Here is a 12305-nt window from a genome sequence, read left to right on the forward strand (position 1 = left end):
GTGGCGAGAGAATATGACACACCATTACACCGCCACCAGCAGCCTGAACTGCTGATACAAGACAGGATGGCTCCTTGCTTTCATGTTGTTCTGACCCTTACCATCTGAATGTGGCAGCAGAAATGGAGACTCATCAGACAAGGCAACATTTGTCCAATCTTCTGTCTCATTTTCTTGAGCTCATGTAAAAACAAACAAACAAACAAAACACTACATTTTCGAAAATATTGGCGGGAATTTTCTTGTTGGTTTTTGTACTACTTTAACACTAAAGTGACCCTTCAGTGAGATGTCTGTCCCAGCAATAGCCCACTCATTTAAGTTTGAGACCCTGCTATAGATGAATGTGTGGAAAAATCCTAGTAGGTCAGCTTCAGCTTCTGAAATAGCAGCCCTTCTGCGGTGAACAACCATAAGATGTTCCAAGTCACTTAAATCACCTTTCTTTCCAATTCTGATGCTTGGTTTGAACTTCAGCAGGATGTCTTTAACATGTCTAAACACACTGAGTTGTTGTCATGCGATTGGCTGATTACATATTTGTGTCAATGAGCAACTGAACAAGTGTACCTAATGCAGTGGCCGGCGACTGTATGGTGCACCTTACTGTTTGCTAATGTCACAAAACACTGCATATGATAAGCTGCTATGTTCCTTTAGGACATATCAATATATAACTGTGCTTCTTGCCATCAAACTGTTTTTATCTTTGCCTCACATTTAAAATGAATGAAATCACAATTATCTCTGTTTTAAGTGTTAAAAACTGAGAAAAAAAATGAGGTAAATCCTAATTACAATACAAAAATATTTCAGAAAGAAAAACAAACTTAAATGATACTTTGCACGGTATCTATAAAAAGGTTTGGAGGCATGTAAACTGAGTAAAAAGATACCCACAGTGAGTTTCAATCTGTCTGCCTTCAGAAAGCAACATGGTCACATTACTTTCAAATCCAGGTTCACTTCCTGCTGTGCCGCAATGCAAGCTCAAATCCTTTTTCCCTCCACAAACAAAAGCCTTCTGCCATTTTCCACAGTCTTTCATGCTTCTATCTTGACCAGAATCACATGCTCTGTCTGTGACCTATCATTATGGGATTAATTCTTCCGCTCCCTGTAGTTACTCACTGCTTTAATATAAGCAGAGAGGAGCTGACTTAAGCAACATGATGTGAGGATATGTGACCTTACAACCACAGATCACAGCGGGGTAAAAACTTAACAGATCTGCCTCGTCTGTCAGTTACATCTTTCAGTCTTTGGCCTGCTGGGAACAGTCGCTGTGTCTGAAATCTTAGGCCCAGCTCATACAGGCCAAATACAGTAACAAAGAGGAAGTGGTTCATTTTGTGCCTCTAACATTTCATGGTTAGATATAAAGAAGCAACACTCATTGAATACATTCTGATGATGTTTTAAACTATTTTGTTTAATAGTGGTACTTTCTTGTATTATATTCAGCTTTTATGTTGAATTTTATATATTTAACAGAATTTTATTAAAGGCTTCCTTCCATAAACTGTATATAAAAGATGGACATATAGTAGCTTCCAGACCTCTAATGTCTTTACATTAGAGGTCTGGGAGCTTAATCCTCCCTTTAATGGCCATCAGGGGGCGATACCACTTGTTTCAAAGAGGCATCCGAGTGAAACTTGCCCTAATTTTTCTGATACTGTAACAACCTCAATAAGCACTTTCCCGATGACTTTAGGGGCTCAGTCACTAGTTTCAGGTCATGCTGAAATCAACATGAAGTTTATTTTATATATTATAGTAATTATTAGAGAAACAAGGATTATCCAGGATGTGCTTGCTGGGTAATGACTTGTAAGACACATTGAAAGTGAGGTTTCCCAGTCAGACCTATCTTTTGCTTATCACATTCAGTTACAAATGAAAAAGAAGTACAATTCAAAGATCCACAACTTTATTTATCGCAGGGTATAACACATAAAAGTCAAAAGGCAAAGAAACTTCTGAACAAAAACTTAGAAATATCTGGAAATGGTATGTTGGGTGATTTCATCCAGAGTGTTCACCTGAAAGAAACAAAACCTCAGTCTGACATCTCTACAAGTTCTTATGTGTTTTACGCCACAGTAGCGTGTGCCGTTTCTCTCCTCTTTTCACTGATGCTTCTTCCTAAATGTACACCTGTTATATCTTCTAGACAAGACTTACTATTCACTGTGTGGCTGAGTTTGCATTCTCAGTATAAAAAACATGAAAAACAAACAAGATCAATGTTTTGAACTTATTATTACACGGTTGTTCTTATCCATTTCATGTAGAAGAGTTTTACCTGCTTGCTTTCTCCCACTCTGAAGTTCTTGAGCTTGTAGACTGTCACTTGACCTCCACTGTCCCCTACAAGGACACAGTCTGTCCCCCTGGCAAACAGCAAGGATGTCAGCCTCACACCAGGCTCAGCATGGTGCACAATAGTTGGAAACACGCTGCAAAGAAATGTTTCTGCTTTTAGTGAACGCAGATCTCTTCAAATCAGATCACACTTCAAATCAGGTGAAAACAACAGGTAAAGTACAAAAACCTCAAAGCAGACTGAGATCTCAATCCGATGGACTCACATGCTCAAATTCAGGTCCCAGATCTCCACCTGGTCTTCTTTAACTACTCCAAACATCGTGGAGCAGTTTGGGGACCACTTAGCAAAGAACACGGGGCCTTGGTGAATGGACTTGAACGTCATCACAGGGCGGCCCTGCTTCCACATCTGGACAGTCTCGTCACTGGAGCAGCTCAAAAACACATCGGGGTTGAATGGTGACCATTCAATGTGGTTCACAGAGCCCTGAGAGAGAGCAAGATTAGACATGAAGAGAAAACTCTGGAATTGCCTGCCTCTATCTTTTTATCTTTTTTTTGCTGCTGATACAACCAAATTTCAACCAAATTTCCCCTTGTGGGACAATTAAAGGATTATTCTATTCTATTCTATTCTATCTTTCATCTTTAAATAAATATTATAAATGTAGTGATAAATCAAATGGGCAGTAAAGTAACAATCACATCACAGAAGACAGTAGTGTTTGTGCTGCTGTTTTTTTTTTTATTCTTGTCACTTTTATATGGATGCAAATGCCTACAATAATTCTGTTTTATTACAGAATTCTACAAATTTTACTCTGGACATCTATGTTTTTGACTATGAGGAAGTAGAATTTATACATTTCAATGAATTAGATAAGCTGTTAAAAGTAGATGATGTGGATGCCAGCACAAGAGTTGAACCAAGGGTAAAGGGGTCTTTGTGCATTAGTGGATAAGTGAAGTTTACTTATATAGAACTTTTCACAGATGTTGAGGCTCTACCACCACTAAATGTAATGACTGACCTGGGCCTAAAAACTGTATCTGTAGTGTTGTAGTAGGCCTTTTGGACTATTTTGAATGCAATCAGCTGACAGATAGCATGGCTTGCTGAGTGATTAATGGCACTAACAGCCCACCCAAGAAGTCTGTGTTCATTTTGTGCTCAGTTTTTATAAATATTAATCTATTTGTACGTTATTCAGCACTAACTAGCAGTTATTTGTGGCTATGTGATGCATTTTTAATTGCTAATATTAAATTATAAGTTGTGTCTATACATGGCCATCTGTCCATCTTCACTTGCATGTCCATGTGAGGATGAGTCATTCACTTACTGCATCCAGATCTGAACTTCTGGGTCCAAATAGACAAAATAGGGATGGCTAAAATCAAGCTTCAAAACAGGCGAGGTTTACCAGTGCGTGATGCCATTTCCATTAAAAAAAAATTCTGTCTTTGCTTTTATTAGATGATGTCAGATGACAGCAAATAGAGTTGGTAGCAGGGGCTAACAGCATTGGCACACAAGGCTAAACCAGGTCAGTAATAAGGAGCTGCCACCATTTATCTTTTTAGTCTTTGACTTTCCTTTAGAGTTAATTCAGTTAACTAGTAGTTCTTGTATTTAACAAGATCACTAGGCCAGAATAACCCTATCAGCTGATGTAAACTGATCCACCAGTTGGAAATCCTTACTAACTTAAACAGCATTTCAAATATGACTCAGTCAAATTGTTTACCCTCAAGCACTTACAATGTGCTTTTTGTAAGTGGCCAGAAAGCTGTGACCTTCAGAAAAGGAAGACTTGTGGATAAGGCCCTCCTGTGTGCCAGCCAGATAAATACCAAAGTCCTGCAGGAGGAATGCAACATGGGCGAGAAATTAGAAAACATACAAAAAAGACATTTTCACACTTTGATTACTGACAAGACTTTTTTGGCTAAGTATTTGGCTCACTTAAATTTCTTACTGTTGGATGGAAGTCAACACAAACAGCATTAGGTTTGGACAGCACCATTTTTTTCTTCTTCAGGTTCTCTGCAGCCTCTTTGCACTCTTTATCGCTCCTAAACCACATCAGGTCTAAGAACAAATATTTTTATAGACCATGCAGATATTTGAAATGTTACTGTAGTGTTAAACCACTGCGCTCCATTGTAACACTTTACAGAAGCTCCATAAAATATAAAATAATTAACCAGCATTTGTTTTATTACTGTTATATTATATTCGCTGTATGTCCTCCACTCTTCCTCTACTTAGAAACCTGGCAAAGAAAAAATGACTATTTATACTTAGTTTTACGTTTTTGTTTCCTAGAAATGCATGTTAATTTGAACGTGAGCATTAATGGTAGTCTGTGTTAGTCGTGTAATAGTTTGTTGGTATAGGCACTAAAAAGTTGCATTATGCTGTGAATCCGCTCCATAGATAATCCAGGCGTGTTATGAAATTAGTGCAGCTGACTGTAAAAACTGTAACTGCACAGTGGGAACAATAGCTAGGGGCAGACTGCAGTACCTGTGGAGTCAAGATCATGGCTCCTGATGGACCACTTGGCAATCCTGCCATCTGATGACACTGAGACGAGAACATCTGCCAGTGATAACTCCAGCCTTTTTGCAGTCCAGGTGACCTGCCATACTGGGTGAAGATGCCTCTTGGAGGATTTACTACAAACAGAAAGATTAGAAAAGAAATCAGATTTTTATTAGTGTTTTTTAAATCTTGACATATTATGTATACGGTTACTTTATGCTCCTCTGTCCACACACTAATAGAGAGCCTAACACACACGTACACTATACAGTGCTCACCTGCTGCTAGCAACACATGCAACACTGCCGTCTTGAATACAGATGTTGTAAATGGCTACAGTGCCGTCAAACATTCCCACGGCAAGCTGGTCGTTAGCTGAGAAATCCAGGGATGTCACACTGCTGTGACAGTGAAAGACACGTTCTGGCCACTGCACAAAGGACAGAGTTTAAACCAGGATACTATGTTTAAAAGAACAACAACAAAAGCTGGGATTAAAAGTATGGCAGGATGCTGCTTTCTGATATGTGCTAGGATCAGCCTCTTGAAGCACAAGGAACTGAGAGGCTTGACTGCAATCGAGCAGTGGTCACAATATATGGCAACCCCTATATTGTGCTATTTAGGGAGAGGCACAATAGTAGTGGTTTTGAGCCACACTGGGATAACAGCAGTGGATAAGGAAAGGTTCAAAATACTTATGAGAAACTCCAGCAGCTGATCAGCACATACATGAAGTACACACCCTGGGACACCATCTGGACCAGCTGCTTTCCTAACACAGAAACCTTTCTGACCTCCATACAATCCAGAGACAGGGTGTGTTGTTGGTGTTTTTGTACCTCGGATCATATTAAGATAAAAAAGCATGTGGTGTGGGAGTCTCTTGAGGCACATTCCAGGATGTTAGAAGCAATCAGCTGAACAAAGGCAATTTTTTTTTTTAAATCTTCTGATTGGCCACCCCACCTAACCCTTGTAATATGGGCAAACTGAGATAAATATGATAGCAGGAATAAAAAACAAACAAGAAAAATACAGTAATGTCTAAACATACCATGATGTTTTTGATGGTCCAGCAGCAGATCAGACCTGGTTTCAGGCACCTGGAGTCAAAGTCTGCATATCCTACTGCCAGGATATCCTTGCAGTGCACAACAAAAGCAGCAGTTTAAATGAAGTATTGTAAACAAATATCAGTATTGGTAGAACCAGAAAAAGGGCAATGCCTGCACTTCTGCTTCATCTATAATCATTAATGAGGCTTTATCGTGTCTAAAATGCTTCACAAAGTCTACACACAGGAAAAATGTTTATCAAATGTTGCTTACGGACAAAAATTACACAAATGATAATGAGACTCATGACAAAGACTGTTTTAGTCTTTGTTTTTTTTTTTCTCTTTTGTTACCGGGTTCTGCCTGTTCCAGGCCATGCTGGTAATGCAGTATCCTCTGGTGAGCTCACAAGTGAATGCCCAGAGAAGTTCCAGAGTAGGATCTAAACTCTCCTCACTGTGTTTTCCATGCTTCGCCATTCTGTCAGAGCCTTACACAACACATAATACACTTAATACAGTATTAATGTAAATATGCTATGGTTTTCTAAAGGCTGTATATAAAATATGGACATAGTCTCCCTGTCTGAAAAATGAAGCCTCTCTAATGTTCAGCAGGTGGACATTACGTTGTGCTTTCTTGTGTGTCTGTTTTCATTTTAAGTTCTCCGTCTGATTGTCTCCTTCGTTCTTCACTTTTTGTTGACTACTTTCACCGGTGCCTTGTTTCTCCCCAGTGTCCCACAACAAACTATCCTCTGTGTATATACAGTCCTGTTTTCCTTCCTGACGTTGTCTTTGTTAATTCTCTGAGCTTTTTTCAGTACTTTCTACTCTTGGAGGGGATAACCTTAATATACCCTCTCATACACATGGCTCTGGTTGTCAGTGTAGAGTGATAGCAAATCAGAAAAAATCTGACTGAAAGAGACATTATGAATGATACTTTTGGCTACTTTCTTGTCACCACAGCACCACACCTCAGAGTTTTATGTTAGATGCAGCCCCAAAGAATGTGTGTCTGGCTAGAATTAAACAGAGAGCCTTGCGAAAGACTAGTGATCTGTCCATGCTTTACTCTGCCTCTCACCCTATAATAGCTGGGATACGCTACCCTCCCTCAAGACCCTGAATATGATAAGTAGGAGAAAATGGATTGATGGATGGCTGGATAGATGATTGGATGGATGGACATCATGTCAAGCTACTACTAGAGTTCAGAAAGAGAAAGGGGATATAAGCAGAGTTTACCTTCAGATATTGGTAGCTGTCTATAAGCAGCCAAATTGGCCTGAAAAGAGTCCAATACAACCGTCCTTTCCATAAAACATGAGACGTTTGTTAATAACTCTGGCAGAAGAATTTCTTTCTCTGGTTCTGACTCAGGATTTAAAATGCTTCCACAAATTTGCATTTCTGTCAGCGAGCTGATGGTGTTGTCTGAGAAAATGTTCAATGAGAAAATTATAAATGTTTATTTTTGAGAAAATTGTTTATAATAAACAGAAATAGGAAAGACCATCAAAAGTGTGGTTATTATATGAAGGACAAACATGTATTTATTCTTAGAAGTTGAAAGAACTGAAGTACCAACTGAAGTTGGAGTTACCTGTGTCAGTGGTGTTGCTCCTGCTGCTCACTGATTTCTCCTTGCAATCAGCTTCTTCACCTTCAAAGGTTTCATTTTGCTTGTAAAGAGAGTCATAGATGTCCCAGTTTGTAGCCGCCATACCTTTAAATATCAGAGAAAAAATAGCACGTTATTTATTTATTTTTTGAATTGATAACCACTAATTGTTCAGTTAATCAAGTGTGAGGTGTTTCATTCTCACTGAGACTTACCCTTTCCAGCAGTACCAGTCTTCTCACTCTGGGTCAGTTTGTTTTTAAGGGCTCCATTTAATGTCTGCATCGATCTGTCGATGTACTTATCACTACACATTCTGCTCTTGCAAAGCTCAGCATAGCTGAGGTTTCTCTGTCTACACAGGAGGAGAGAGAAAAAATATTTTTTTAACTGAAGGCTAGCATATTTGCATCTTCACGCATACTGCATGTGAAAGGCTTTCTTCAGTGAAATACATAAAGTGCCAGTGCATGTCAGAAGTTGTGTTAGATTTTCTTGTCTGTCAGGCTGGCAGAGTGAGAGACAGAATTACGTGATAACCAGACAAAGAACAAATGTGACCTTGACCTTCAGAACTATTTGGGTGAAGACCCATTAGGTGATCACTATGTATGCTGATGTTTGTTTAAATTACAACCAATAATGTAGGAGAAACAACAATTCTTGTGAACTGTTGACAGGTGATGATGGACAGCCTCATCAGACCTCTGGCTGGATGAGCTTAAAAATTCATCAAAATGTAAAAATATTCAGTTAACACAGCTTGTGATGAATGTTATTTAGTGTTTTCACCCTCCACTCACATTACTGCTTCTGCGTCATCATCGACCACTGAGATTATGGTGGGGGGTATGTCCAGGAACGTAATGGTTTCGGTTTCAGTAAGCGAGTTGTAATCACATTCACCCACCACCTTCTCCCTTGCATGCTGTTCCGCATCATCTCCTTTTTTAAACAACTCTGACACATGACAAAACAAACGAAAAAGCCTAATTCAAATAAAAGGCAAAAAGACGATGTGGGATAATTTTAAGGGTACTATGTTGAATACAGAAGAATTTGTGATTTAATGACAAATTGCAATGTTAATGAATTGTCATGAAATTGCAATTTTTAAACAAAGGTCAATATTAGTACCAGAAAGAGAAAATCACTCCAACAATAAACATAATGAGAGAATATATTAAAAAGAAAAACAAGAGTAATCACGTGGAGGTGGATGTGTCTGTCCAAGAAAAATATCCTCAATCTCTGCATTCAATGAGTCTTGGGTAGGACCTATGGGATGGCTGATAATGATACACATGAACAAACATATTTAGTATATATATGTACGCTTGTACTCTATATAATTTCCATTGTCACCATCACTGGGCTGCTTACTAACTTTGCCACTCACTGAAATCACCACCAGATCTGCCTTTTGATAATTAACTTTATTTCTTATAACAACAAATAACATGAAAACAAAGTGGATTCATAAGAGTGCAGAGTAAAACATTTAAAAAGACGTGAAAAATATCATATCCAAGCAAGTTTACACAGATGGGCGAGGTTATTATAGTTGTCTCGAACTAAAATAAAAGGTAAAACTGACTTAAATTGTCTTTGATTTTAGATTCTGGAGTACTGGTACTTGTATTTATTTGACCACTAACACTTAATAATAATTCTAATTGATGAATGGCACATTGATAGTTTTTACTACTAAAAAAATCAGAAGACGGTAATTTTCACAAATGTTTTATTTGTGTTTTCAATGATTCATATTGATCTTCTGATTATTTACTTGTTGACTTTTCTATCAGCAGCTTCATTATCCATCCATCAATTAAGTTCCTTCAAGAAGTTCAGTTTATTTTTAAAATGTAAGTATTTTGTTTAAGAAATCTATTAGTAGAAGTATGTGTTTAATTTAGGAACAAATCCCAAAGGATCATCCTACAGACTTTTAAAAACATTAAGTCAAAAGGATTGCAATTTTTTTAGCCCACATAAAAGTGCAACTTTTAAAATTGTATGTTCCTATCTCTTTAAATGTTTAAAGTCTTATAAGAACTAAGATAGTATTTACTGAATCACCATGAGGAGGAATTGATGTAAACATGTGTTGAGACTGGGATGTCTACAGGACTCTAAGTACAGCATGTGCTATAAAAAGCTAACTTTCTAAACCATTCTAATCATGTAATTTCTGCATATGGAAAATACCACCTTCATCATAATTAGAAAATGAAAAACAAAATCACTCAGGAAACTAACTGGAACTGAACTGAATTGAAAAGATAAATGTAAAAATGACAACAAATTAAAAATATTACAAAACTATATCCAATGTAACCATCTAGTACCTGCTGGAAAGTTTAGGGATGCTGGAAAAGAGTTCATCCAGGGACTTTTGGAATCCTGGCACTGGGCAAACCAGGGGGCGGGGAGTGACATCATCGCCATCATCATCCACCACCTGAAAAGACACGGAGTCAAAGTCACACGGTTGCCAGCTTTAACCAGGAAGTTTCAGTTAAAAGTCAGTTTGTTAACCATTTAGATGAGAGAACTTTGAGGTTTTCTGTTCCAAAGAGAAATAACTTAAAGTTAATTTTCTTTGAGTTAGCTGGTTTGACAAGAACCTAAATCCCAGTCAGAGATGAAAGGGATCAAAACGGAGGTTTTCATCTTTGTCTTTCTTTGTGCTTCAGACACAGAACAATAGCTGAACTGAGCAGAGAGTCCAGAGTTTGGGGAACAAATCTGAGCAAATAAAGAGTGAAATCCGGAACAGACCAGACATATCAAACGGGTTTCAGGCATGAAGATCAGACCTGAGAAGGTGAAAAGCTGCACACTGATGAAGAGGAGCAGTGTGAACAGCAAGAAAGAGAGGTTGCAAGCCTGAGGAAGAGGTGGCAGATGTAGACAGGATGATAAATTTAATTTTTCTACTTTTACAGCAATTATTAAGTATTAAAGTTATTAAATCGTCTTTATATCAGCATAACTAATATCAAATTTTATCCAAAGTTCATTTGTAACTTTTCCAGAATGTTCTTCTTCTATTATTTAGATGTGTTACGTATTGCACTTTGTTTAATTGTCGGTTATATATTTTACCTTCACGATCAATAAGGAAATGACCAATATAATTTGTATCATGATGCATACAAACTGTAGAATATTTGCCTTCAAAGTAAAAGCTGCACCTTTTTAACTGTGTTGACAATAACACTAAGGCATAACTTTTATTTTGAAGGTGATGATTATGGTCTCTACATTTATGGTTCCACTTTTGCAAGTTTTACTGGAGCTTGGCAAGTAGATATGCAAAGCAAACGTGGAAGCCTGGTTCTTCCACTGGGGGAAAAAAATGCAAACATTTTAGATTATTATCCCAAAATTTAGACTTATTGATTGCGTGTTTAAAATGCTGACTGATCTTGAGTCAAGGTTTTAAGATAATGAACTTGATTTTTTTTTTTTTTAGTTATCCCATCCAAAAAACAAAAAACAAAAACAAGAAAAAAACCCAGCAAAATAATAATTTCTTCTGGCTACATGAGAAATCTCTATAAATGAAGATATTAAGATATGAACCTGCATCACCATCATCAAGAAAGAGCTTTAAGCTAATGCTAAATACCCGAACTCTTCCAATAAGATCTTTATTTCTCCTTTTCTGGTCCTCAGGTTTTTCTTTTTGGTTAAAACCATTGCCTGGTAAACTGCCTTGACAAAGTCCTGATCCTGAGGATTTCTTTATTAGAGAAGTTCTGAAACAAAGCATAATGAACACAACCATAAGTTTTACGTTAGTAGCTAATCTGTTAACTATCACTGACAGCTACCCCAGATAAGCTAATGCTATTATAACTTTCTCTAATCATACACTTTACTTAATTGTTTTTTACATTTTATAAACAGTTAACTTACCTACTAGACCAACCACTACTTTTCTTCATCTTTTTTCCTCTTTAATTTGGAGCTCAAAGCTAATTTTTATGCAATTTCAGCAATGGTTCAAAGCTAACGTCCTATGATGTTATTTAGCCTGAACATGAAGTTAGTGTCACACAAGCAAGAAAGCCCCCCCCCTCTTCTTCTTTATGTCTAACAATAATGTCCCACCAATCCGAAACTGACTTCTTACTAAAGTATTCTTGGGCGAAATGGTAGCGGAATTTGCTAAAAAGCAAAACAAAAAAGCGGAATAAATATAAAAGGTTATTTTTATATTACAGCAAAGACGGGATTTTTTTTAAAGCAAACTCTTAAACCATATTTGACTGGTTATTCTATATATGGAGTCCCAATAACCACTGAAATTAAAGAGGCTTTAATGAAATAAAAACAATCTGGAAGATAAGATAACCATGGAGTGTGGAAGTCAGTATTATTAGTAGAGAAGGTGTATGATTACTCAAGTGAGCAGCAGTGTGGTGTTGTAACGGCATGAGGAGAAGCGTAAAGGTGTAAGAAAAATTACACATAGTTCCACAAGGTGACAGTAAAGAGCTGACACGGTGCCGCTGTTATAATAGAGTACCACACATCATCTGGTGCTGCTGCCTTTTTTAGATTACATTGCACTTGTTTTTATAAGACTTAAAGGAACTGTAAAGGAAAACACGAGCGAAAGGAAACTCTACGGTGGCCCTGAGAGGCCAAACGGACTGCTACTTCAGAAAACACTTGCAAAAAGAAAAATGCTGCAAAAAGAAAAATGCTGCAAAAAGAAAAACACTTGC

General features: G+C 37.5%; 1 protein-coding gene across 3 annotated transcripts; it reads right to left on the bottom strand.

Moving 5' to 3' along the window:
- Nucleotides 1-1916: 1916 nt before the first annotated feature.
- Nucleotides 1917-11645, bottom strand: LOC102079926 (WD repeat-containing protein 78). 3 transcript variants are annotated; one of them, XM_005451028.4, is made up of 17 exons: nucleotides 11491-11645; nucleotides 11201-11330; nucleotides 9915-10027; nucleotides 8773-8852; nucleotides 8367-8523; nucleotides 7779-7918; nucleotides 7546-7668; nucleotides 7188-7376; nucleotides 6291-6427; nucleotides 5937-6023; nucleotides 5158-5309; nucleotides 4862-5013; nucleotides 4311-4423; nucleotides 4094-4192; nucleotides 2595-2818; nucleotides 2309-2462; nucleotides 1917-2045 (listed from the first exon to the last, which is right to left on the bottom strand). In XM_005451028.4, the coding sequence occupies exons 1-17, from the start codon at nucleotides 11517-11519 to the stop codon at nucleotides 1995-1997; spliced, it is 2130 nt and encodes a 709-aa protein (XP_005451085.1). In that variant the 5' UTR covers nucleotides 11520-11645; the 3' UTR covers nucleotides 1917-1994. The 3 variants fall into 3 exon arrangements, with proteins under 3 accessions (XP_005451085.1, XP_005451084.1, XP_005451086.1); XM_005451027.4 differs by having other exon boundaries at nucleotides 4302-4423; XM_005451029.4 differs by lacking the exon at nucleotides 7188-7376 and having other exon boundaries at nucleotides 4302-4423.
- Between the last annotated feature and the right edge of the window lie 660 nt (nucleotides 11646-12305).

This window comes from Oreochromis niloticus, linkage group LG7, assembly GCF_001858045.2.
Source record: "Oreochromis niloticus isolate F11D_XX linkage group LG7, O_niloticus_UMD_NMBU, whole genome shotgun sequence".
Lineage (NCBI taxonomy): Eukaryota > Metazoa > Chordata > Actinopteri > Cichliformes > Cichlidae > Oreochromis > Oreochromis niloticus.